The sequence below is a fragment of the Centrocercus urophasianus genome, unplaced genomic scaffold (genome assembly GCF_019232065.1).
Source record: "Centrocercus urophasianus isolate 14NV4802_14NV808 unplaced genomic scaffold, USGS_Curo_1.0 seq_29, whole genome shotgun sequence".
NCBI classification, from domain to species: domain Eukaryota; kingdom Metazoa; phylum Chordata; class Aves; order Galliformes; family Phasianidae; genus Centrocercus; species Centrocercus urophasianus.
In genome coordinates this window covers 10545615-10572151 of record NW_024884855.1, presented here as the reverse complement: position 1 = coordinate 10572151, position 26537 = coordinate 10545615, and the positions used below count along the sequence as shown (strand labels likewise).

The 26537-nt window shown below is 45.2% G+C and overlaps 1 protein-coding gene across 2 annotated transcripts in view; it reads right to left on the bottom strand.

Annotated features, from left to right (window-relative positions):
* MAD1L1 (mitotic arrest deficient 1 like 1) overlaps positions 1-26537 on the bottom strand; it is a 321305-nt gene that overhangs the window by 153491 nt on the left and 141277 nt on the right. Inside the window, exons 1-3 of one of the 2 annotated variants that reach the window (XM_042828241.1) lie at positions 18254-18337; positions 17799-17855; positions 831-919 (exon numbers count right to left, since the gene is read on the bottom strand). In XM_042828241.1, the coding sequence (XP_042684175.1) occupies positions 831-919; positions 17799-17849 (140 nt within the window). In that variant the 5' untranslated portion in view covers positions 17850-17855; positions 18254-18337. Of the gene's footprint in view, positions 1-830; positions 920-17798; positions 17856-18253; positions 18338-26537 lie in introns of those variants that run through there. The other variant, XM_042828240.1, reaches the window with a different exon arrangement.

The window sequence follows — 26537 nt, the reverse complement described above, 5'->3', positions numbered from 1 at the left end:
TTTTCTATGCTCAGTATTTATTGTGTCACCTGGTTTGGAATGGAAGCTGTAAATGCTTTAATAAATACATGGAAAGGTTGTCTGGCTTCCCTGTAGCTTTTGTTAATGCTTGTGTATCCTCTGCTGAAATGCTGTTTTGTAACTTCTCTTTCACTGAATAACAACAGGTACCCCTCTGCCATCTGCAGCAATGCACCAGGGGAAACATCCCTCTTTTATCTCCAGTGCTACATGCACATTAGTATTACAAAAGCTCAATTCTAAACCTCCTTACATACATGCCAACAGATCCTATGTTTACAGTCCAGATTTGGTCAAAATAAGAAAAAAACAGCAGTGCTCCTTCCACAGGGAAGGAAGTCAATAAAGGGAATAGCAGTGCAGGAGCCAGTCTTATGAAGCCAGTCTTATGAGTGCAAGAGACCCCAAATACACTAAAAGAGCCTGCAGACCCTCAAAAGATTAAAAAAATAAAGCTTGTAAAGCATGTAAATGCAAGAAAAATCAGGGGCTGAGGCTTTCTGCTAATGCTTCATGGCTTTCTTACATCCATAAGAACAGACAGGAAAGTAAAAAGTGTGCTCAGGAAACGAAATACCACTTCTGAAATACAAGGAGAACATGTTCTAATCAATGTTACTCCGCTGCTCCCTGAATAAGAGTGCCTACGTACATGGCATGGCAATGTGGCATGATGAGGTCTCTTATCTGGGGCTCCACCATAGGACAGCAGTAACATCAGCAGACAGTGAAACTAGCCTGGGCTTTTCCTTCTCCTTAGTTCCACCGAAAGCTGCTGAACCTTCCAGCTTTCCCCTTGCTTTGCTCACCTGAGTGCGTCAACCTCCTCCTTGGTGATGAAGGTACTCTGCTCTGCGGTGCACTCTCGAGACTTCAGGACCTTCATCTCCACCTCCAGCTGCAGAAGGGAAAAGGAATGAGTTCCTCAGTGCTATTGGGGAAATGGAGATGCCAGAAGAGCAAAGGAAGGAGGAAGGAACCGTTACATCTTGCACAGGTCAGACCCCTTTCAGGATACTGACAACTCCTCATGCATTGAATGCCACAACCTCAGTTAATCCTTCTCCACTCCGAGTTCCCTTCTGCCTTTTCCCAACATTTTCTCTGAAGCAGATGAGGCACAAGAATTTGATTGTTTTCTACACTGAGCTCCTGTTTCTTTTTTAGAGATTTCCCCAACCCATCCCTAATGCATAATTGGATGCAGAAAATTATTAGTGTGCTATTAGGAGCTATCTGGCACCCAAGATTAAGTATTGACAGTTCAACCTCATTTTGCATCAATTCCTCCCATAAAGAAATGAACCACAGGATTATGCTGTCTCGTCCAGGACAAGGCTGACACACACTCACTGAACAGAAAACACAGGGGAGTATTTCCAGCACTTTCCAACATACATTTCTAGCTCCAGCTGCTCAGGTGGGTCTGGTGGAACCAAGAAACAGTTAAGAGTACTTTCTGCCTTTGCACTTGTTTGGGAAGAACTCACAAGAAAATACTTCAAAATTCACAAACATGAAAACTTCTTACCCAGAATCAATCATTCCCAGAATCTCTGACTGTACCCCTAACCCAGCTATCAAGACAAGGCACAGATGATTAAACCACATTACCTTTTTCTAGACCTCTCAGAAAGCAACTTATCACAAACTGTAAGCAGAAGAAGTATTTAGAGGACATGCAGCTTCTATTCCAGCACCTTCTCCCAGCTTAGATCTCCTCATTCAGAGTTTGGACCTCCTTGTCCTCTGTCTTTTGCAGCTGATAACTAATTCCCCTCATAAATCTATGGACAAACACTGTATTTTTGCCACACAGAAGGAAAACAATAAGCAATTCAGCCCTAATTAGCAATGCAGAACTTATGACTACAGACAGCTCAATATCAGAGAAATAATTCCCTTGAACAGCACTGATTGGACTGGTAAAGAAAAATCACATTGGAAAGATGAACTTTGTGCAAGAGAAGCAAGTTAATAGAAATTCCCCAGTTTCACAACTACTACTCAGCCAGAACTGAAATCTTGACATATTGCCTCTTTGCCCTTCCACACTTGCCAGGAAAGGCAGACAGAACATGGCAGCACTGTTAGCAAGAAAGGGCAGAAAGGGGATGGCTGCATTACTCTCCCTCCCCTTTCCAAGGGAATAGCATTGGAGCACTGGAGCAGGTAGAGCTGAATTTTTTGCTAAATTCCTCTCTGGCACCCCAAATCCCTGCATTCTCCCTTCCCTGTCAAAAGGCATCCAGAAAAAGAAAAAAATAAAGCAAGGCCCACCTGCATCATCAAGCTGTACAAATGTTAATGTATATTAGCTGCCTGATAAGATTATCACAGCCAGAAATGCTTCCTTCAATTTTCTGATTACTGAGCTTATCTCTCCCAGCTCAGCCCATCACAGATGGCTGAGGATAAAGCAAGCGCTCCAGATAGTTCAGGAATGTGAAAAAAAGGTACCAGGATGAGGAGCAGCCTTCAATTCCACCCTGCTTCTAGGGAAGAACTCATCATATCTCTTGGTTCCCACATCTGCTGAAGGCTGGATGTGTCTGCTATTCGAGTTTTCTGCTGCTTTTGGACTGCATTTGAAGACGGAGGGGTTGGTAAATATGTTATTTATCACATTCTAAGCGGGCTCAGCCTTGAGTCCAAGTGCCACCTGCTCACCAACACGAGCAGATAAATCACTGCTGCCTAGCGGGTAGAAAGGGGGTGGAGGGGAAGGGCCAACGAGATGCTGCTGCGAGAAGGGGTCACCTGTGTTTGCTGCACAGAGAGGAAAAATGGAGTGCAAATGGGAAAGGGAGACGGGAGAGCGAAGGCACACATGCTGAAGTGAGTGCTGCAGTGAAATCATCAGTGCACATCTTGCTTGAGATAGAGCAGTGACAAATTCGTGCCAGGCGCTCTCTGTAGCGGCACAATGAGATTCTGCTGGGTTTGTCAGAGCGAGGAAGGAAGGGCACAGGGCCTGCAATGGTGTTCAAAGCCATTTCTGTGCCCTCCGAATTCTCATGAGCCAGAACTAGTGGGCTGTAAATCTGATGTCCCTGGGAGAGGTGGGCACAGCGTGAGCATCGTGGTACCAACCTGCCCCAGTGGGGCAGTGCTGCACGGCGCTGATTGCAGCTGCTGGAGAGTCTCGGGTTCACATCAAGGCACAACTTTGTGCCATTACGAATTATTGACGTTAAAATCTCATTAGTCTTTTACAATAAAAGAAAGAAAGGAAAAAAAAACAGTTAAGGTATTAAATATTTCATTCAAAAAAAAAAAAACAACAACAAAAAACACCACCCTGCTTGTTTCCTTCAGTTGTTGGGGTTTGAGCAAGGAAAATGTCCCTGCCTGCCAATCTCACAGAGAATATTAAAACTGTTATTTATGTCTCTTTCAGGGCAAAAAGAAAGTTAGTTGAGATAAGCCAAAGCAGGTTCTTGATGGCATCCAATTCTGCTTTTCTGAAGGCAGCTCAGCACAAGCAAAGAGGTCCTCACAGAATAAGGATGAAGAGAACAGCAAAGAGAGCAAAGAATGAGGAACATGTTGATGGAAGCTTCCTTGTGTGCAGCTGCACCTGCCTGACACGAAGCAGCACACGCTGTGCAGCCCATGGGCAGCGCTGGCACCAGCCTGGCATCGCACAGCCACTGCATCCCCAAGCACACAGGTCTGATGGTCTGCAGCTGAGACAGAAAGCAGAGAAAAAGAAGGCAGAAAAGCAGCAGAAGTGAAGGAGGAGATAAACAGCGTGCAGGCAGTACAAGCACAAAGCCATACTCTGTGATTTTCAGCTCTGTCTCTTCACTTGTCCCCTTTCTACAAGAGGCAAAGATCAGTCCCAAGAATGGATCCGGAATGGAACAGCCTCTTGTTTTTTACTGCCTATTTCCCAGCACACCATTTGCACTCTATCACTTTCTAGTCCTGCTCTCTCTCTTTTTTTCCATCCACGCCTTCTGGAGGCTTTTCCCACCTGTTGGACTAACTCAGTCTTCCTGTCTAAACTGCAGTTTTTATCAATAATTTTTTTGTAACTGGCTGAGCTAAATTTATTACAACAAATACATTAAGTTAGTAGAAACATTTCCCAGTAGAGAGGGGGAAAGGCTGCTTAAATTCCTACTTGTTGCTGTATTTTCCCATTTATTACCCAACGACCCAGGTCAGCTCCAACACTTTAGCTCCTTTAAGCAGCATTGGGAGCAAAGGGAGAACACGCTGTCCCATAACACTGCACTGCATCCCTTAGGCTGGAAACTGCACAAGAGGGATCTGCAGCCCTTCAGAGCCTCATGGTTAACAACACCCACGATCAGCCCCAGTTACTGCCCCATTACACAGAATCCATCAGCAATCTGAAAAGAAGAAGGGGCAGAATAATGAGTGGTGTCAGAGTCCACGACTCGTGAATAAAACACATAAACAGGTACGTAACGTTTTGACTATGCAATGTTCTCTTTTCAGAACACACTGGAGCCTCTTGCTCCCATCCTCAATTGATAGCATTTATCCAGAACCTTTTCTCCTCTCTTACTTCATAAGTGTGAATTTCAGCCTAGCTTCATTACTGTCAATTGAGAACGATCTGGGCACATCTAGAATATAGAATAATTTCAGAATGACCACATACGCAAATAGCCCAAAAGGTCAAATGCAAATATTTTTCCCAAAATAAACGCTGTCAGGGCTGTTTACCATCTGAGAAGGAGAGGAAAGAAGAACACGGATTTTCATCTAGTGCTTAATTAAATGGAGTCTTTCTTCTCTCAGCCCTACTTTCCAACCTGCCTGGACAGGACTTCAAGATGGCGGCTCTCCTCCAAGTGTTAATGACATAGCAGACACCCACAGCACTGCAAAAAATGTGCTCCTCTCCAGTTTTCTTTTCTATTTCAAGATCTTTGAGGTGACAGGAGGCATATGAAACTACAAATTCATCCCCTGACAGCTAGAAGAAACAGAATTTTACTTTAGAGATCTGATTTACTTGGTGTATTTATGGCATTTGTCATTGCTGACCCATATTTGTACCCTCCCCAGCATGTTCTCTGAGTCTCTGAAACACCACAGACCCACCGTTCCTCCCACTTGACTCCAGCAGGCCTCAGTGTTGATAAAGATGAGCATTTCCAAAGCATCCCACTCACCCACTGCCCACACTCTTCTTCCAATGGGATTTATTACAGATTTAAGCTTCTAAATTAAATCAGTCACCCTCGTAAACTGTGTTCATGGACTTCTGAATATTGGGACATGCTGTCCAAAATAACGACCAAATCCGTGTACAGGTGCCATGTTGTAAGCAAGGAAATTCATAAAGGACTCAGTCTAGAGTACTTCAGCTCACTGCTCAAGTCAGGATTTGCTCGGGGAAAAAAGGGCCAGTTCATTTTCTCACATCGTGTACACGTATTTCATAGAACACGTGCTGGAAACATATAGCCATTATTTGAATAATGAATGCATTTTAGTGAGGGGCTGATACAGCAATCTTATCCTGATGAAGTGTGTCTGCACGTCATTCAGCATTCTTGGAGCTGTAAAAAGCAGGAAATGCTGAATCCATTATAAATGTCTAAAGGTTTAGTTAACAATGGGCTGATGCAACATCCTTTGAAAGGCCTTCCTCAGCAAAAGAGCTGATTTTAAAAGGCAGAGATAAATAGGCACTGAATTGCACAGAGCCAGCATGGAAAGGTGAATTGAGAGGTTCTGTTTGACTACAAGTCTCAACACAATTTAGCAAGCTATTTAAATACATAAATATTTAAGTGTATGAAAACCAAGCAGATTTGGAAGCGGGTGCTAAAACAGATCAGAGCAGAGAAATAGGGCCCTGAGCGTGACCCACATGCTGTGGTTGCAATGCAGGCACACTCCAGCTCCCCAGGAGCCCATAGCCAGTCACGGTAGCAGTGTAACTTTCCTTCTCTCCAAAGGATGCACAAGCACTAAGGATGCTGTTTACCCCTCTTCCCACAGACAAACACGACAAGCTTGGTGACCTCCTGATGTCTACAGACTCACAAACATTGTGTCAGGACAGAAATCCAGCGTACATAAACACCAGTGAGCTTAATTTGGGCGTCCAGCACTACTATGAGGCAGTAAAACACCATGCTGAGCGTTTCCATCGATCATTCTGCTCAGCAAAAGCAGCATCAGCTCCTCCAAACACCTGGGGCTGAAGAGCTGCTCCCTTTCAGTGCCTGCAGAGAAGGAGAACGGAGTCTCACCAGGCTTCTTAATGGAACACACATTTCTAGTCTTTAACCTAACTTCTTCAAAGAACTAGGACAATATTTGCAAGACAAAATATCACTTGTCTTTCAGAAACAGGCCAAGCAGACCAGGTGCATTTCTGGGGGAAATTAATCCTCGATGCTATTGTAAAACAAAAGCAATAAAACCAAAGAAAATCAGATATTCAATAAAAAGCGTTTCAGAACTACCTATTTCCCTTTTGGTTAAAGCAAAATAATGTATTTTCGTTTTTTTTCCTCTTTAAAGACAAAGGTGAGCTACATCAGAGTTGCTGCTCTCTATGGGTTAGCCAGTCTGTAACAAACTCGGCATGCTTTTATCACAGAGAAGACAGGGCCAGAAGCAACCCTGCAGTAAACAGTACCGAAAATGTGCTCATGCATATACATTATTGTAGATACACACAGGCTGGGAAATGGACATATGCTGACTTCTGCTTCTCTCCAGCACAGTCTGGATTGTGGTTTTTCTCCTCCTGTTGCAGTAAAAAGAGAGCAATTTTTCAAGTTTATACTGAATGTCATTCTATTTCATTTCCAAATATAATCTCCCAGAGAGAAGGTTCACTCGCCCTATTTCCAATCTCTAAAGTTAATTCACAAATTTATATTCCTTTCTCCCACTCGCTCTCCTAAATTAAGAGGCGTAATTACTAGGAACGCTTGCTACAAACGAATAAAGTGCCAGGGGAGAAGGAGCTGTCACTGCTGGACGCCGGCAGCAGCCGCCCTCCCCTCCTTCCATCCCCCAAGGATCCTGCTTAGGAGGCAGTTTCTATCTTTCCCATTAGCAGGGGTAGCTGACACACAGGAGCCGTGCCAGCCCCTCCCTCGCCAGGCAGGACAAGCACAGGGAACAAAATTACAGAATTAAGGCCAGGCTGCCGTGCAGCCACCAGGCTGGCAGGGATCACTCCTCCCAATGCAGCTCTGCCTCTCCCCAACCACCCTGGCAGCGGCAGGTTTCCTTCATGACGGCAGAGGAATTTGGAGCTGCCATCTAGAAATTCAGCCTCAGTCTCATCCCTCTCCTCCCCTCCCCGATTCCAGCACCCTCTCAAAAGGAAGATTGATTATTATAATCAGACTCAGCTCTGACACAGCATTTGCATTTTCAAAGCACAGCATAGTCATTAACTAATTCATCTACCCCAAGGGAGCCCTAACGAGCTTTCACCTCTCTCCCCTCTGATTCCCAATCTGCAGGCAGCCTGCAGCTCTTCCTCACACACCTCCCTCTACATTGTGCTGTACCAGCGTGACTTGGTGCATCTCCAAATGGGTCCAGTGAGCCAAACTGAGTCCTGCTGCAAAGGAGCACAGGCCTGCTGGTAGCAGTGGATACAAAGGCACACTGCTCATAGCTGACTACCTTAAGGATCCCATATGTAGTCACAAAGGTATAGGGTGATATAGGGAACGGTTTGTACCATGCAAAATAAGGCCAAGCACACAGAGGTCCCAACCTTTCCATGACCACGTAAGACCAGCATCAATCATCAGTCTGAGCTGTATGCATTAAGGAAGCATCCCCACATCGTGTCCTCCAAGCCTTGGCATCCCCTACCCACAGCCCGTGCAGGGAGCTGAGGCGCTCACACCCCACATCCCTCCCCAGACTTTGCCTCAAAACTGCCCCTGTGCAACTCCTGCTGCATCCCAAGCTGCAAGCTGCCAGCCCTCTGTGTCCTACCACCTCCCAGCTCTCTGTCCCTGCCACCCCCCAGCCCTGCAGGCAGCTCACCCTCTGTGCCCCAGCACAGCTCCACACCCGCAGGTGCTCCGCACAGCAGCACATTATTCTTGATGAGCAATATTGTCTAATTGGAGGTGCTTAACCCATCGCTCAGATGTTTCAAAGACTCCTGTCTGGAATATGTAAGGGAAGAATCAGGAAAATATTTATTTTCTCTCTTGGTTTTTCATCTCCTGCTGCAACACCCCAAGACTTCAGATGTGGGATCTCAGGCATAGCAGGGTGAGCACAAAGCTGCTGAATATCCCACAACGCTGGGGGCCCTTTGTGCCCACGGATGGCACAGACACAACCACAGTGGGTCAGGACACAGCCTGCCCAGCATGCAGAAGGAGCACCCTGCCTGGGGCTTCAGTCTGCAGCACAGCACACCAGCAGCACATCACTCATGTCACCACACATCGTGTGAGTGCCAACATACAACTGGTTGGATCTTTTTCTTGAGCTTTCTTCCTCAATTCATGCTGTATTTCTTTCTTTTCTGCACTCTGGGATGGGTGCGAAATAGAATCATGGGATAACCTGGTCTGGAGGGAACCCACAAGGAACATCAAGTGAAGTCCTGGCTCACACAGGGCTACTTAAAAGTTAAACCACACATCTGAAAAGGCTGGAAACAGGCATCACTGGACATCTCATGAGGATGTGAGCTGGCTCAGAGATTAACAAAGCCCGACAGTCTGAGGGGAAGGGGAGCAAATACCCTGAGCAAAAGACCCACAGTGCAAAAGAAATGAAGACAGTGGTTTAAGCCCATGGATTCACTTGTGGTGATGTCATTACAGATTTCAACTCTCTGCTCCAAAAGAAGGAATGGACGCAGGTCCTCTCCCCCCTGCTGCAGTTCCCAGGCCCACAAACCAGGCTCTGCCACACAACAGCCAAAAATCCATGGCAGCTCAGCATTCAGACCCCTCCACTCATTCATTTCCATGTCTGTTCAGCTCAGAGCCTTTCTGCTCCTATCAGCCTCGCTCCACCACCTCCACTACCCTGCAGATGATTCTCTTTTTAATTACTACCAGAAGTTCCTCCCAGCAGGGAGAGCAAAACAGATGGTGTCCATTGAGAGCAGGAAACTCCAGAGTAACTAGCCTGAACTGGCTGATACCTCCTACCTGTTAAAGCACAAGCACAGGGTAAAAAACATTTAGGGAACTTCCAAGCCTTGGAATGTTGGGAATCAACATACTGCAACCTCATCCAGTGGCACTGCTGCAATGGAGATGGCTGTTCTCAGGGCAAACAAGAAGTCAGAACTTTTGCCAGAAGCAAATCCTCTTGCAGCTCAGGGGCACAGCAACAAATAAGCCTGAAAGACATTGTACCTCCTCCACACGAAGTCTGAATACTGCTTGTTCCCTGAAAATATACCTTTGAGCAGTTTCTGGAGCATTCAGTCAAGAAATGCTCATGAAACGGTAGCTGTAATCCCACCTCTCCCTCCTCCCCATCAGTTTCCTTGTTGAAAAATCATCACATAATGAACAGTCAGAGAAGAACCTACGCATTTCAACCAACCACCTAGGAAGAAGATCAAAGAGGAAAGGAAAGAGGAATCGAACATCCATTTTTGTTCCTTCATCTCCTAACCTAAATACAGCGGAATCAATCTCTGCCGAATGCTGAGAGCAAAGGAGCCTTCACCGAGTGCTAGGCTGCAAAATTGAACGTAATCCTCTTGTTCCAGCTCCCATGGAACAACCCACAGCCTGTACTTCAATGCTTTAATGAACAGCTCCAACTCCACGTTGCAGTTTCCCAGCACATCTCTGCAGAGAGAGGGTGGGCGAGGGGACCCTCAGGGCTTCACACTGCAATGAATGCACAGGGATGGGCAGCACGAGGATGGGGACACGGCCAGCACTGAGGGAAATGGGGAGCTCAGATGACAGAGCCTTCAGCTGCCTTCCAGAAAGCAGCAGACGCTTGGAGGAGCCTTGTTCCTAAACCCTTCCTGAAGCACAGACTAAGAAAAGCAGATTCAAGAGCATTCAAATGTTTCCAGCTAAATGACCCATGATGTGGACCTCCTGCCACAACACGCAGCAGGCTTTTAATGTGTAAGAAGTGGGAAATCTCCCTCCCTGGGCAAAATAGGAAAGGTTACAGTGCCTGCCAAGATTGCTCTGCCCATTTCAGCCTCTTGGGATTATGCCTGTGTTCTCCTTCAGTTGCCAGCAAGCAATCAAAGAACAAAAAGCAAAAATCAATTCCCTCTCAAACACCGTATGTTCAGTTCTGGTGCCAGAATAGAAACCTGGCATTTTAACCTTTGGTGAACACGTTCCTGCTGCCACCAACAGCAAGCTCCGACACTTTGCTCTGAGGGAAGGGAAGGTGTAATAGATGTGCTGGGGATGACATTAGCACCGAATACACCATCAACAGGACAGGACCTGGCAGAAGCTTGATTTTATACAGCCAGTCTTTAGAGGTTAATGAAATATTCATAAATAAGTTAAAATTCTCATGACAAGCTAGATCCTGTAGTACAACAAAGAGTTGTCAGCCTCAATTAAGCGATTCCAAAAAGGCAGGGCTGTGCCATTCATTATTTACCAAGAGGTCACAGGAAGAATTCTGCTCTATGATCTCCGTGTCTCTGTGGATAAATTAGGCTTCACAGCTCCTGCTGGAGGACTCGGCTGCCCTGACAGAACCCACCACCAGTCCCACCCACCTCCAACAGCCAACGGCAAAAACCAGGAACTCTTCTAAGGACACGCGGACACACAGAGATCGAAAGCAAAACAAATAGTGCAGCGAGCTGATGAGGCTGTCAGTGCAAGGACTGAGGCAGCCTTGAAACAAAGTCTGTAAGCTTCTACCTCACTCTCGGTACACATAAACCCAGCTCTGGGCAAGAAGAAAAGCATGCAGTTGTCTCTGATCTGTGGGTACGTCCACTGAGCACACCCTCAATGCACCCTAAATCCAGTAGCTGCACTGCTCTGGATGAGCTGTGCCTGCAGAATTGCCTCTCCCCACTCAGACCTCTCTGCCTGGCTTATTTTGGAGCAGCTACAACCCCAGGGCTGCGGAAGCGGGAGGAAAGCAGCTTCCTTCCTTGCCACGAGCAAGATGGAGACTAAGGATTACTTTGTCTGATCCAAAAGTGACTGTTCCAAGTCTTCCTTTCTTTTCCTGTACTGCACTAACAGCACGTGTTCCTCCTACAGCTCCTCCAAGATGCCTTCGAGGTGAGGCAGAAGAAAGGGGCAGAAACTGCTGAATCTCAGAGCAGCCAGCAGCTCTCACCTGATTTTCCCCCAGCTCAACATGAGTCTGAGGTTGCCCATCATTTTCATGTGGTGGTGAATGAAGCCTGGAAAAGCACAGTATTTACATGTCCGTTAATTATGCCTTTTGTGTCTTAAGGCTGTGCCTGCTATAATAAGGCCTCTGACAACATTCCTGTCCCACTGGTTTTATTTCACCCAGTGTATCTCAGTGTAACTCACTCTGCAGTGATGCCAACAACAGGACTGCTCTCATCACAGCACAGCACAGCACTGCCCCCTCCTCAGGAAAATGATCCATTTTCCTCTTCTGCTCCAACAACGGAAGATAAAAAGAAAATATTCCCTAGTGCTTTATTTTCACCCAGTTCCAGTTACAGCCCCACAATGCAAAGGTTAGACCATTAAATCAGCTCTGAGCCGAGCAGCGCTCACTCACCATCGCCCTCCTAATAAGAAGCATGTGCTGGTGCAGCTCAGGGTGAGGGGCACAAACCCCTACATCTCAGGTTCCTGTGCTTCTCCCACTGCTGTGTGGAAGACTTCTAACCCTTAGACAGCTGTTACTATCTTCCAGGAGAAAACAAAAGCAGGCCTTTTGGAACTGACCGCTGCTGCCGAGTCCCATAAAACTTTAACGCTAATGGATCCAACAGCAGGTTCATTTGTGTAATGGGACTTTCAAACAGACTGTTTATTTCTTTTTAATTTGAAGTGAATGGACTGCTTGATCCCATGTGCCAGGCTAGAGATAAACCTCAAGAATTGACTGAGTCTCTTCTTCCAACCTAATTATAATCACAATTAGATATCCACATGCAAAGGTCTAACATACCGATCAACCCTCTGGTCTGTAGGCAGTTGGGTAGCACTCATCTACTGCCATCCCACTGCGCCCACAGCTCTGCTTGGCAGAGAAGCTTCTGACATTGCCACAGCTTTGTGTGTTGGACACGAATTTTGCAGAGTGGAACATGCAGCACACAACCAACCACGGCCATTCATCACCTCCTATACTAAGAGAGGAGGAAAAATTCTGCCTCTGCTCCTCGAAGCTCACTGTATTCCTGCATCGTAGGGAACAAGGAGGACTAATGCTAATGTACTTGTTTACAACAAGCACTCGAGAGCTCTCATGTAGGAAAAGAGCTATTCTGAGCTCTCTGTTCATCACAGGCAGATTCGTGGTGCATCAGATGCTCTGGTGCTTCTGCAGCACCCACTGCTGAAACATCACCTGGAATGATGTGACTGTACTGGCTGCTGATCTTTGAAGGAAGTAAAATAAAATGACAGGAGGTTTAAAGACAGCTGCAATTTCCAGAGCAGGCTGAGGAGCCTGTTTTAAGGGAACACTGGAAGAGCTTGATTTGTTTAACCTGGGCAAGTGAAATGCTGGGAGAGAACAACTGTTCTCTATAAATACATCACCATATAAATATGAGGGAGGAAGAACAGTCACTGTAGTTTAAGAAGAATATTAACACATACAAAAAAGGATACTTAACTGCATGGATATTTTCAGCTAGACCTGAGAAAACTTCTAGCTGTCAGAATAGGCTTTCAGTGACAGTAATGGGACAAATAAGTATTTGCAAGACAAGCCTGATAAATTTATGAACTGAACTGTATGTTGCAATTGCCTCAGTTGCCAAAGAATCAGATTTTGTCACCTAAAGGGTTCTCTTCCAGTCTTCTCATACTACATCACTTCATTCTGAATCAGTGCTTTGCTGCTTCTTTACAACCAGATTGGTGTTTTTCCAATCTGATTTGAAAACTGGGTATTTCCCTAAAAACGCCTCCCTAAAAAAACTGCTGCTGTGTTCATGCTGCTGCTCAGCTGAATGACATGCTGTCCATCCAGCCCAGGCTGCTGCTCTTGTGTAAAGTGCTAGTATAACATCTGTCAAGTGCAGGGGAGGTTTGCTGTCATTTTGCTAAATCAATTTGGAAACCATCAAAGAGATTTTTAATAGATGGAGAATTTCTGCACCGATCGGTCACCTGCCTTCCCCTCCCAACCTGCTGGTTCTGTATACATTCTGGCAAAGCCTCATTTCTGTTCGTAATCAATGTGGCTGGGTACTCTAATTCCACATTTAATTCCACCTACTGTAGATAATACAGAGAATTAACATCTCCATCAACAAGTACCAGTTTTGTCATTCTTGTGTCTTGCCTGTTTCATTTCTTGCTTTCTGTTTAATAGCTGTTAAACAAGAATTATACTAGCTATATTACCTAATTATCTAGGGCAGATCTCCTATACTGAAGGTCACTTCTTTCCTGTTACCACCTGAAAAGTTTGTAAATTAAAAAAAAAAAATTAAAAAAATTGAACCTCGTTTAGTATTTCTCTTAAGTATCAAAAGTCACAGTTCTTGATGCTCTGGAGGTCTGACGCAACCACTAGGAAGTGAAGTCTTTCAATAGCAACTCAAATGGTCTATGACCAGTGTGCATTTTTCGTGCCTTACGCATTGATGCCAGCTGAGATGTTCCCAAACTCTTTCTGCAGTCTCTCCATGCTGCTCTCCAGTTAGCAGCCTGTTCCCAGCCACATCACACTGTGACCTCTGAGCAGATTTATTCCATGTATCCTCCTTACAGTCTTCATTATTTCTCCTGATAAGCATCAATGTAGCTAGTCACTGACATTTAAGTTAATCCCAACACTACGATTTCAGACTGAACACACGATTTGGCTCCTTAACTATTCCTGACCTGCTGCCCTTAAATAAAGGTCTCCTGTTCCTTGCAGAGGGTTAGCAAACACATTCACTTAAGGCAAGGGGAACTCGTTGTTTTCATTTTGAGAGGTCTTTATTTCTTCTGTAAGGACACTCGATTTATGCCATTCATTTTGTGATGACTACATCTTTGGACTTCAGATCTTCTTCCCCTCCCACCCCGCACAGCAATTCTCATTCTTATAACCATCCTTTTTAATCTGCTGGAGGATGAAATATCATTTGGTCCAATGAGCAGTCTATAGATTTCAGAGTCCACCTGAGTCAAGCTGCTTTTTGAAGATGAAAGCCAACGATAGCCAGAGCACCTCTGGGCAATGAAAATACATGTGATACTTCTATAATACCAGGCTCGCTTCCCTCAGGGATTAATGACAGGGGGAAAAAAAACTTGACATTAATGCCCTATGCAACAGAACCAGACTGAAAGAAAGTGTGAGATCAGGGATCACAGTGGCAGCTCGGATGGTAAGCTTGAGCCAGTTTTCTCCTGGCCACGCGGAGAGATGAAAAAGGCAAACGAAAATTAGAAAAAGCAACTATCTTCTGCTTCCCTCCTTCAGGGCAAGAAAGAAAACCAATATAAAAGAGGAAAGCATTTTCCATCAATAATACTTGAGTACCAGTGGAGCTAGCCCCTAGCTCTGCACCCGGAGAGCACTAAACCAGAGCACCATAAGAACTAAGATCCTGTGACCGCAGGCAGGCAGCCATAGGTGCAGATGCTGCATGGAACCTCCCAGTTTGTCCTGCAGAGAAACTTATCTGAGCACTACCCTTAGGAGAGAAAACTTCCAGTGCTGCTAACCCTGTCAGAAAGTGCACATATTTACCCAAAGTAAAGAAGTGAGCATAGGGCCCAAAACGGATTCACAATAAATAAAAAATAAGCATTATTTCAGCCAATAAGAAAAGGAGAATATCCTCAAACTTGAGAGAGATGAGCTGCGTCATGTGAGCAATGACCCTGATGCCTACCAGCTCTCAGAAGAACACACAACACAGGTACTGCTCCCTCCTAACAGGAAGGCACTCAAACTGAGCATGAAGAAAAATAAAGAAGTGAAGGGTTGCAAGGAGAGAAAAATCAAAGTTTCATTCTTCTAATTACACAGCACAATGATACGGGTAATTTTTCTTAAATCAGAAAATGAATTTGAGGTTCAGATTCCCTGAAGGATATAAAATATTAGAGGATTTTTTATGGTTGTAATCACAAACTCATTTCTCCAGCCACTACTGGCCGTGCCTAATTAGGGTAAGGTATGTTAATGATAGAGCGGCACAGCCCAGAGACGGCTTCAGTTGCAATATTAATTGCATTTAGGGAAAGAAGCATGAATTGTGCTTATACAAGCTAATTAGTACGGGTTTGCTAATTAATACTGGAAAGTCAAACTGCCTTTGTCTTGTCAACTGCAATTAGCTGAAGACATTTAAATTTCTTCTCTTCCTTTTTTTATTTTTCCTACTAGTAGTCAACTCATTTTCAGCAGCTAAGCAGTGAAATCGTGTGCTGGAGTTCTCCACAGCAATGGGCACAGCAAGGCCATCCCCCCCCCCCAAGGCACAGCCCTGTCCTGGCACAGAATCCCCTACAGCACACACTGCTGCCTTATATCATCCCTATGGACACAATGACCTGAAATTGGCACCTCTTGTCCCATGGGCACAGACCACCCAGATACCATTTTATTTAGGCCACAATCCTAACAGATTATGACACATTTTACATTGAAATATAGCTATGTGAAAAAAGATCTACCAGGGCATCGAAGATGCTCCCCACTGCACAGGAGAATCCCCAGCACTCATCAATGAGATTCCAGAGAGTTCACCAGTCCTAGAACAAACTGCATCCTTTACAGTGCTTTGGGGTAGGTGGGAAAGTCATTAGCACTCTTCAGTGTGGCAGCAGGGATGTCAGCTCTACGGAGCTTTATCCCCAAAGCATCCAAAGACTGTACAATAGCACCTGACAGGCTTTTCTCTCTTTGCCTAGCAGCCACAGGCCCGTTTGCAGAATGGCTCATGAAAAGCAATATTCAGCACCTGGAGCAGGCAGGCTTCTCTGCATCCTCCCGGCCACGGAGGCTTAGCATCAACCTAACAAGAAATGGATCACAGGTGAAAAAATGGGGGAGAGGTGAAAAGAAAGGAGAAGAAACCAAATTAGGCAAATGATTGCTGAAGCACCAGCTTTAACTGAGCCTGAAAATAGGGCTGTCCAGGTGAGGGGCTGATCTGGAGGGAGGAAAAAAAAAAAGCAAAAAGCAAAAAGAACCAAGGGACGAACTTCTTGTTCAGTGACAGGGAGGAGAGTGGAGTTGATGGGATAATTGCTGGAGCCTGTGGGCAGCTGCAGAGCAGGACAGCCCCATCCAAAGGGGACAGACCTCTGCCACCTCACACTGCAGGAAATAAGAGGTGACATCTTCCCCTACCAGGGAGGTTTCACCGGGGGATGGAGGAGAACCATCTATCCTCAGGAACAAGACTGTCAGGTTTTAGCTCTAAAGGGAAAAAGAGGAAACATAACAATTTTCTTACAATTGCTGAACAAAAATCAAAATGCAGAACAAAGTCCACACCCCAAAACCTGCAATCCATAGCTAGAGCACTACAGAATACAGCCTATTCACGTGAGATGGATGTAAGCTTTCCAAGGAAGATTGCATGTCCTGAAGTTTTCCACCAAGTAACCCTTGGGAATAGGTGCTGAACACCAACTGCCTCTTTCTTCTCTGCTGATGGATGATGCACAAGGCCAATTAATGCCTTAACACTGTAAGTTCCAGTCCCTCCAACTCTACCAGCTTGTTTAATGCTACAAGCTTCTGAAGACAAACAAGTAACTCAAAAGCCAGGCTTTGCAAGTCAGAAAGGAAATCTTTGAAATGTTTTTTGTTTTTTTTTTTAAATGCACATCAAACATAACAGCACATTTATCCTCTGGTACATCCAGTGAGGACAATACAAAGTTGACTGCGTAGAATTTAGAACTGCAACAAGGCAGCATGTAACAAGATCAGACGGTAAATAGGATTAATTCAGTCTTCTTTGGAAGTATCAGTCCTGAGCTATGCCACCACAGAGAGTGATGGAGCATGGAAAAACATACAAATGTTTGCCCACAACAAAAGATCAACTCAGAATCTGAATCAATTACTGCTCCCATTATAGAAAATGTGATGTTGAAACAGCAAGGAGCACCACAGCCAAATAAAAAAAGGATAAACTACGAGATGTATGACAATCTACTACTAGTATGGAAGGGCACACCACTTGTGGCTTCTACTGCTTTTGGTCCTTGAGGGAACTACCAATAAAACAGACAAAACCAGCAGAAAATTAACACCTGTTATAATAAACTAGTCCGTGTAATTGTTGCATCTCATCTGCTCGTCCTTTGCACACTTGAGACTGAATCAGAGGTCCCCAAAGAAAGGAGTTAATTTGGTGTAAAATGAAATGCTTCCTTCTGATCTTAGACAGTAACCAAAGAAAAACTGTCAAAAGAAGGGTGGCAAATCAGCAGATCTCATCCAACGCTTGTTCCAGGTACATGAAGGGACAAGCAGTGGCAAAACTGCTAACAATAATACAAACTTTACAAGAGTTCATTTGCTGTCCAGATCCAAGTATTTGGAACTGATCCACATTTCAAAGGCACTGAACTTTGCATACATTACTGCTGTGTGAAGCATCAAGAAAATAATAATAATAAATGAGAAAAAAAAAAAAGAACACCTCTTACCATCTCTGCTCTTTGCTTCTGATTTCCCACTTCTTCCAGAACTTGAGACATCTGAACCTTCGAGACAGAAAATAAAAAGAAAACAAAGTTTAGGACAGTTAAGGGAATTTCAATTTGACCATCCTCCTTCCCACTCCCAACCAAAAACCACTGCCAAAGGCAATGTGATTTTCACTGCATTGAAAAAGCAATTCTAAGTGGTAGGTCTTGATATACCCTCTCAGTATCCCATTATGAGAGGTCACTCTGCCCCAAAGAGCCTACAGTACACCAGAAAGAATGGGTTCATCGTGGAGAGGAAACCCTCTGGGCTCTCCATCCCAGATTTCCACATTACAGCCAGGTCTGAGAACTGAGCTTCCTCTCTGCTCTTCCAAAGAAACTTTACAGAAAGTAGATGCTCACTGTGCAACTGACAGGAGATATAAGGGTAAAGATAACCTCACACAAAATACCTTGTTGAAGACTTTTGGGTCAAGTAGTTGATTTTAGCAGTCTCTAAAATTGTGGTAGAACACCAGAAAAAGCCTCTCTGCAACATAACCCAACTGAACACCCATGAGAACACGTCACTGTGCAAGGGTTTGTTTTTCCCTTTTTTAAAAGGAAGTTTGAAATTCAAAGGATGTCAAACCAGAGTGGAAACATCTTACAGTATCTCTGTATTATTTCTAGAGAAACGGGAACATGACTCATAGGAGGAGCTTTCCAAGATTTTGTTTATATGGAAGGATTTAGAAAGGAGATGTTTTGGAGATGGCTGCGAGGAGCCGCGTTTCCTCCTTCAGTGCAAATTCGTCCCATGCCTTCTCCTTCACAGCGCTGCAATCTGCATTCTTCTGGTTAGCAGCAAGCCCAAAAAATAGATACAACCAATGACAGAGAAGCTAATTTAAGCAACAGAAACAAACACAACAAGAGCAGGGAAAAAAAACAACTTTCTTGCAAACTAATTCATGTAATTTCAGGCGGATATTCATTAAAACCCTCTAGAGCCCCTCTAACAATCTCTCTCCACAACCAAAATGGGTCTTTTGAGTACTACATCCAAACCAGAAGCAAACAGCACGCAGCTTATTACAACGAAAAGGAGAACACTGAGCTTTGCAGGCTAACAGCACTGAAATGCAGGCAACATTGCATTCTCAGGGTTCAGCACAGCATAAGGTTAATTTTGCATACAAACAACCAAGCAGTTCAAGACCGCTCTGGCCGCAGAGCTCAGTGGAAATGGAAAGAAAAACCAAACATTTTCTTGCTGTGCGGGGCATGAGATGATGTGGTATTACTTAAGAAACAGACACTCAAATAGGATGAAAGGGGTTTTAATAGAAGCCTGGGACCCAGCACAGGGAAATGAAACACACTCATTAAACACTGCGGGAGATGCCAGTCCCAACCAAACACCGAGTGCATGTATGAGCAAGCAAGAAGGAGAAATGAAATTATCACCAAGTTGGATGCTGAAACATCAAGAAAGTGTACATTTGCAGACACCTGGAAAGATCATTTTTTCTCACTAATACTTAATCAGGCAGAATTACACCAGCAGGTTGGAGCCAGGAGAGAGTCATGTGGCAAAGAATTAGAAAGCCTCCTCCCAGAGATGTTTTTTATGAGAGAGGTCAGCATAGACTTTGTCCAACACTCTGGGACTGACAGTATTTTTGATTTAGAAAAAAATAAGAGGAACTTTTCTGTATTTTCATTAGCTTTATCTAAGCGAAGGTGACCCTTAAATGGAAAATACAGCTCTAAATGAGATGCAAAGAAACACGGAGAATTACATATGTGCTTCCTGTAGCTACCACTCATATGACCCTCAGTTTGAGGGTCATTTCTCCATTCAATTTCCTGCTGGACAGCACTGGGGTCCATAACACTGTGGGGTGATTTAGAGTGGAAGAGGGCAGGTCAGTCAGTTTCCCCTTTGGGAGAAGGCTGCAAAAATTTTTGGACAGGAAAGAAATAATACAAGCAGATGAGAGCATAAGAAGGAAATACTCCATAATTTATTTGGTGTATGTCTTGGAGAAAATAACCAAATACAAACCTGACACATTGTTATGCCAGTAGAGACCTACAGGCAAACCTGGACAGCAAGTTCAAAGCTGCAGCTTGATAACAGCAGATCAATACAATTTGGAGAAGCAATCAGATAGGAATTAAATCAGAGTAGGTTTTCTTCATTGCATTCATTTCTAGGCAGCTCATCTCAAAGGGAGCAGGCAGCTGAACGAGAGGGAATCCAGAGAACAGCAACCAAGCTCACTAGATTGCCAGAAGAAATTATTTATGAAGATTAAAAGATTCTTAACTGTACGGTTTGGCTACAGCTCTCACAGAAGAGCAAAAGGGACACATTTAATGGATTGTGAGCCATTACAACGTGATGGAGGGCTGGAAATGAGGAGGCCCCTCCAGCAGAGCTGCTCCTGGGAGCACAGGGCACAGCCCCACGTCACTGGGGCCCCTGTGCTGCTCCCTTCTGGCTGTGCAACAGATGATCTGAATGCTTTATCACATCCAGTTTGTAAACATTAGCCCTACCCCAGACTTTTTATTAGCTTAAATCAAATATTGAACCTAGCTCAGCTGTTAGAGGACAGCTGCTTGCAAAGTGATTCACTGCCATATTCCTACTAGGCCACAAGAAAATACAACCTAATCACCAGCAGCATGACAGATGCACACATTTTTAATTATGAAGAAGAAATTAGGCTCTGAACTTCTCCCCACACCTCACTTAATCAGTGTGCTTTGGCAGAGCTGCCAGCAGTGCAGCACTGGGAGGCAGGAGCTGCAAAGGGCTCTGGCACAGCACACAGCGTTATCACTTCGGATGTTTGCTGGGCAGCCTTGGAAAGGCCTGAAAGAAATCCTGCTATACTGCATCTGATCATTTATGTTTTCAGGAAGGAAGTGTTGGTTTTCTTGTCTCCCTTCCATCCTCCCTGTCTGCTTGCAGCCAGGGTAGGTGTGAGTGGGGAGCTGCAGGCGGGTGGGAAGGGAGGTGACACGTAGAGCCTCCCACTCCAGCAGCATCCCCTCCCCAGCAGGTATGGGGCTGCTACTCACATCAGTGCTGGAGCACTTTGCCAGCCCTGTCTCAGAGCTTTCAGCTTGAACGCATCCACCTCGGTGTCTTGGGAATCTCTCGGTAGGAAAGACTTGTGATGCGTTTTCACAATATGCACAGAAGTTATCTTAAAGCTCTGAGGAAATTCTTATTACTTAATACCCATGTTAAATTCCCACGGATCGCTGAGCTCAAGCATTAAGAAATCTGATAAGCAAACAGATGCTGAGTTTAAGAATCAGATATACAAATACACATAAAGTCCAATTTGCCCACTGAAGGCGGCATAAACAGGTAAAGAAAACCAAATAAGTAGAACAAGCAGAAAAAAAAAATCCTCTCAAGTATTCAGTCAATTACTTTAAGCCCACGGAAAAAAGGGTTTGTCAACTCCAAACATTCATCTTACATGACAACGCCGTCTAATCTACTGTCAGCGCTACTGTCATCCTTATAGGAGAGCAGTGGGGAAGGACAGATAACCCGTGCTCCCGCCTTGCTGTGATACAGTGCTGGGCTGCAAGGGGCAGGAGCAGCTTCCAAGGCGAGGAACTGATCTGGCTCCCAAGGAGACATTTCTGAATTGCTTAGCTCGCTTCCCTTCATCAATAATTAATCTCTTATATCTTCCTGCTGTAATTATTTCCATTGTATTTCATAGCTCAAATGCAAACGGGAAGGCAGCACAACAGCAGGTGTGCAGGAGGGAGGCACAGGTCGGACCCAGCTCTCCCAGCTCCAGCAATGCAGGAGGAGCCGGGGCAGGAGAGGTAGGGGTGGATTGGGAAGGAAATCCAAGCAATCTGACCATGTTAGTGCAGCTGTTGGCCTCCTGCTTTGCTCCAGATCAAGCCACGCATCCTGCATGATGGGTGAGCAGCTCAAGGTGAGCCTGGCTGGTCAGAAAAATGAGCTGCTCAATCTGTAATGAGCAGCTGCTCTCTCCACAACAACACCCTCCGCTCTGTGAGCAATTAGCAAATCGAAGCGCTCGCTTTGTGGACCTGCATTAATGCACTCCTCTGTGCTGCGCGTTAAACAGCTCGTGGGTTCGGCACAGCGCAGCAACAACAGCCAGAGACACAAAATTAAAGTTCATTTCCAAAAGCTACGGAAGCAAAATTGTGCTGCATACAGGGAATAAATCAAAACAATCTTCATTAGGAGACATCATTTTAGCCTTACGCTTTCATCAGAAAACATGATTGCCTTTACAGTCTCACTAATACAAGGCGGGTGCTTTGCTGAGGAGAAAAACAAGCAGCACTTTCACTAACTCAAATTAAACCCCATCATTTTTATTCTTTTCTGTGAAATGCCTGCAGATCTACAGAGCTGCCTGTGCCTGGGTTGTGTGCAAACAGCCAGCAACCCAAACCTCAGGGGGACGGGCGCTGGGGGGGCTCAATCTGGCAAAGCTGCTCCAACCCTTTGCAGCGTGCCACAGCTCACGGTGTCCTTAGTGGTATTTTATATGCAACAGTTGTCCGCAAATTCAAGTCAGGTGTGATGACTGGCAAATTTAAGTATAATGTTAATTAATAGCTATTTCATATTAATTGACTTTGAAGATAAATTCTTGCCTCTCCTCTTCAACAAAGTTAGCAGACAAATTTAGAAGGACGTATTTGGTTCCAGTCACAGAAACGTGGAATCCTGGGCATTCCAACATACCCCATCACCTTGTGCTGCCTGTCCTCCATTCATTAGCAGGGTAATTTCCCAGTAACTTTTGTATCTAACTACTTACAAAAGAAGATGCACGATGCAGATGGCCTTAGCGTGCAGCTGAAGAGTGATGTGATCCAAACCAGCAAATCTTATCTGGTGGCCTCAGCTGAGGGAAAAAAGTGCATCCCCCATCTCTTTCCTTTAAGTTCAGGGGATGCAGGTAATACACTGAGCATCAAAGCTGTGGCTGAAGTGCAGAAGGAAACAGCTGCAATCCCAGGGAAACACTGATGATAGTGCTCAGAATTCCATCATAAATTTAGAAACGTAGGGCTCTATGCACCACACTTATAAATTATATGAAACAGTGGAGGAATGTCATGAGAACAGTTAGAAGAGATGTCTGGAATCAACAGTTCTCTCTCACACAGAGATAAGATTCTGATTTGTGGTGAAAACAGGGAGAAAACTTTGATTTGACAATAAATGCCACAGCCAGCTTACTTGTGGGGGTGGCAGACTGTGACAGACGTAACTCAGCCACTCGCAGTCAGACTTGGGTTTATTTCCATACTGTGATCCTGCATATTAAAATACTGTGAGAGCTGAAATGAAATTTTCATTAGTGTTCATACTGAAATCTCACCCACAGGACCCAACTTCCAGCTGTTTGCCTGTTTTTCCTTCCAAGCTATATGCCCATTTAGGTGAGGCCAGCCTTCAAGCCATCGGCACAGCACTACTGCAGACTGGGAGCGGCACAGCACCGTTTTTGCATCTCCGTGCATCCCAAAATTACATGGGTCATTCCCAATTTAAAATGACGTTCTGGCACTTTGTAGTAGAAATGTTGTGATGTTTCACAAAACCGCATCACTTGAGATGACAGTCGGTGAGACAGACGGGTATCACACACTGCTAACTAACTGCCTCGCTGCTTTACATGTTCAAGACCCCCCGCACCTCCAGGGATTCATGCTCCTGGGTGCCTGGTAGTGAACTGCAGCAGCTGGGGACTGAAGGTTGCTGCTCTGCGCACGGTGAGGAAGCAGCGAACAGCAGGAGCTGCTACCTGCGTGAGAAGCGGGTTCCTAGGGATGGATTGGATGTGCAGCAGTGAAATGCCGCCCCCCAGTGAGAGACAAAAAGCAGCTGGTGAACAAAATGAAGTGTGAATAAAGCAAAGGCTCTTGGGTGCCAAACAAAAAGCGACGCTGCAAATTGAAAAATTGCTGAAGTCATGGTTATAATTACTGAAATGCAGAGAAAACGTCTGCAAGACACAAGCTCCTGTCAAACAGGCTATCAAGATTTACTGGGCAAAGAGATAATAACCAAATCTTTCTCTTGCTCTTAAGTTTCAAGGACAGACCAATCCCTCTTCCCATGTTCTGTTTTAGCAGAGTCAGTCACTTAGTAACGACAAGAATTCTTGACAAGAGCTTTATTGGAATGAAATGACACCAAATTCTCACTGGTTATACTGTAAGAAAGGGCTGCAAGCAAAGCTATTGCAGAGCAACTCATACAAGGAAGATACAACTCCAAGCAAAATAAAAAAAACCCACATTTTTATTCCTGGCAAGTCACTTGACCCAGCTCCAAATGAGCTGCATAGTTCTGCAGCAAAGATCCAGCTTTCGTTCTCCCGCTGCCTAACAATTCCTGGGAGGCCCCAAGCAAAGTATTGAACTCTGTGAAACTCCTTTCCTCCCCCTGACGACAAAGATAAACTCACTCTGCAAAGCCATCCAACGTCTTTGCCCAGGAGGTCAGCTCTGAGCACAAGGTGCCCTTAGTGACACACAACGCACTGGATGGTCTGCACCACTCCTGCAGCACAGGGGCTGAGCTGCAGGCTAAGAGCAGAGGTGGCCATACCCTCATCTCCCTGATCCTCAACGCAAAGGTGACCTTCACAACTGCAACAAAAGGCACAGCTTGGAGAAACATTCTAAACTTCTTACTATCTACTCCATCAGCACTGCTCATGCTGTCTCCCTCAGTACCAAGGCAAGCTGGGGAATGGCAAAACGTAGAGCCTTCTGTTCAGGAAAGAATGAGTCCGTGGAGATCAGAGCATCCCAATCCAGACAGAAGCATTTGTAAGAAAGCAGGTAGGTGCAGGTTGTAGGAAAATAAGGGGCTCAGGTGCTTCCTGATCTTTCACATGACAAGAAGTGTCAGATCTGCAAAAATCTCAAAACATGAGGGACTGTTTGCTAGTTTCATTGTGAACTGCAGCAGAGGTTGAGGCAAAAACCAGCATGCAACAGCTGAACAGCTTCTCTCCTCCTGGCTTTCCTTGCTGTTTTCATTGAACACCTTTCTAAGGCCAAGCACAGAGACCAAAAGATTAGCACAGCTCTGCTGGGAATAATACGGTCTTGCAACAGGTCTGCCTCCCTCCATCCTAATCAAATGGTGCTGCAGCCCTCAGGGAGAGAACACTGCCAAACAAGTACAGGAGTTTGAAGCTGCTTCCTCAGCAGCACAGGGCAGTCTGACTGATGGAGCTCTGCCACACCAACAGCTCCCAGCAGGAGACTCCCAGACCCTGGTGGACTCTCCAGAGGAGTTATTCCACAGAATCACAGAATGGCCTGGGTTGCAAAGGAGCATAGTGCTCATCCAGTTCCAACCCCCTGCTGTGTGCAAGTCGCCAACCAGCAGCCCAGGCTGCCCAGAGCCACATCCAGCCTGGCTTTGAATGCCTGCAGGGATGGGGCATCCACAGCCTCCTTGGGCAACCTGTGCCAGTGCCTCACCACCCTGTGTGAAAAACTTCCTCCTAATATCCAAGCTAAAGCTCCCCTGTCTCAGTTTAAAGCCATTCTCCCTTGTCCTATCACCATCCACCCTCACACACAGCCATTCCCACTCCTGTTTATGCGCTCCCTTCAAATACTGGAAGGCCACAACGCGGTCTCCCCACAGCCTTCTTTTCTCCAAGCTCAACAAGCCCAGTTCCCTCCACCTTCCCTCACAGGAGAGCTGCTCCAGCCCTCTGATCACCTTAGTGGCCCTCCTCTGGACCGCTCCAAGAGCTCACCACTGCAACATCCATTAGAGAAGATGCTGCCACTAAGATTCTCTCTGCCACTAAGATTCTGTGGGCTCAAAGCTATTCTTACCCAAGAAAAACAACTGAATGTGCAACCACAGCAGGGAGCCCCCTTTTTTTTTTTGGTGCTCCCCCAGTAATGTCTTTAAGAACAGAATCCCTTATTGTTGGATGCAATGCCAACGGTGGTTGGAGAAGGGGATAACAGTTGCTTGTACGTCTGCTTGTCACTTTCTGGCAAAATTCTGACTTCAGCAACTTTCATTTATTTCTCTTTCTTACAACTGACAGAATAATAAGCAAACATTAACACGCACTAAACTGAAAGAAAACCTCAAAAACCAAACGTGCTGTCCATACAACAGCCAAAACATGAACTCTTCTACCATCCATCCTGCACGGTACGCTTTTCCCAGTGCCACCTCCCCGGATCCAGGTTCTCCCTCCCTCCGTCAGTTGCCTCCAGTTAGGTTTGATTGTTAGGGGAAAACAAACGACATTCAGTTGATGAAGTGTGTGAATTAGCCAACAAAAGTGTTCACTCTTATCCATTCATCAGAAAAAAAATGGTGGAATTACATCTCTACCTAAATAAACCCTTCTAATTTCAGCCGATGAGTCAGCACTGCTGTATCTCATCACTAAGAATGATTCACTGTCAGTGCACTTCTCAAAGTCAAGAATAAGAGCATTCGCTCTGTCATCTCCTAACCGCTCCGTATCACAGCGCCCGGTTTCCATACAGTGACGATGATTTATGCGATTGTATCACTTTTAATTTAAATGTATAAAAGGAGATTGTCAGACTATCAACATAACGCAGCGTTCTCTTCCCAGCATGCTGACAACTGAACACCTGGATGATCCTCTTGCTTGTCAAGGAGAGGTGTGTACACCAAGGGCCTCGGGGTGCCAATGCTTCTGA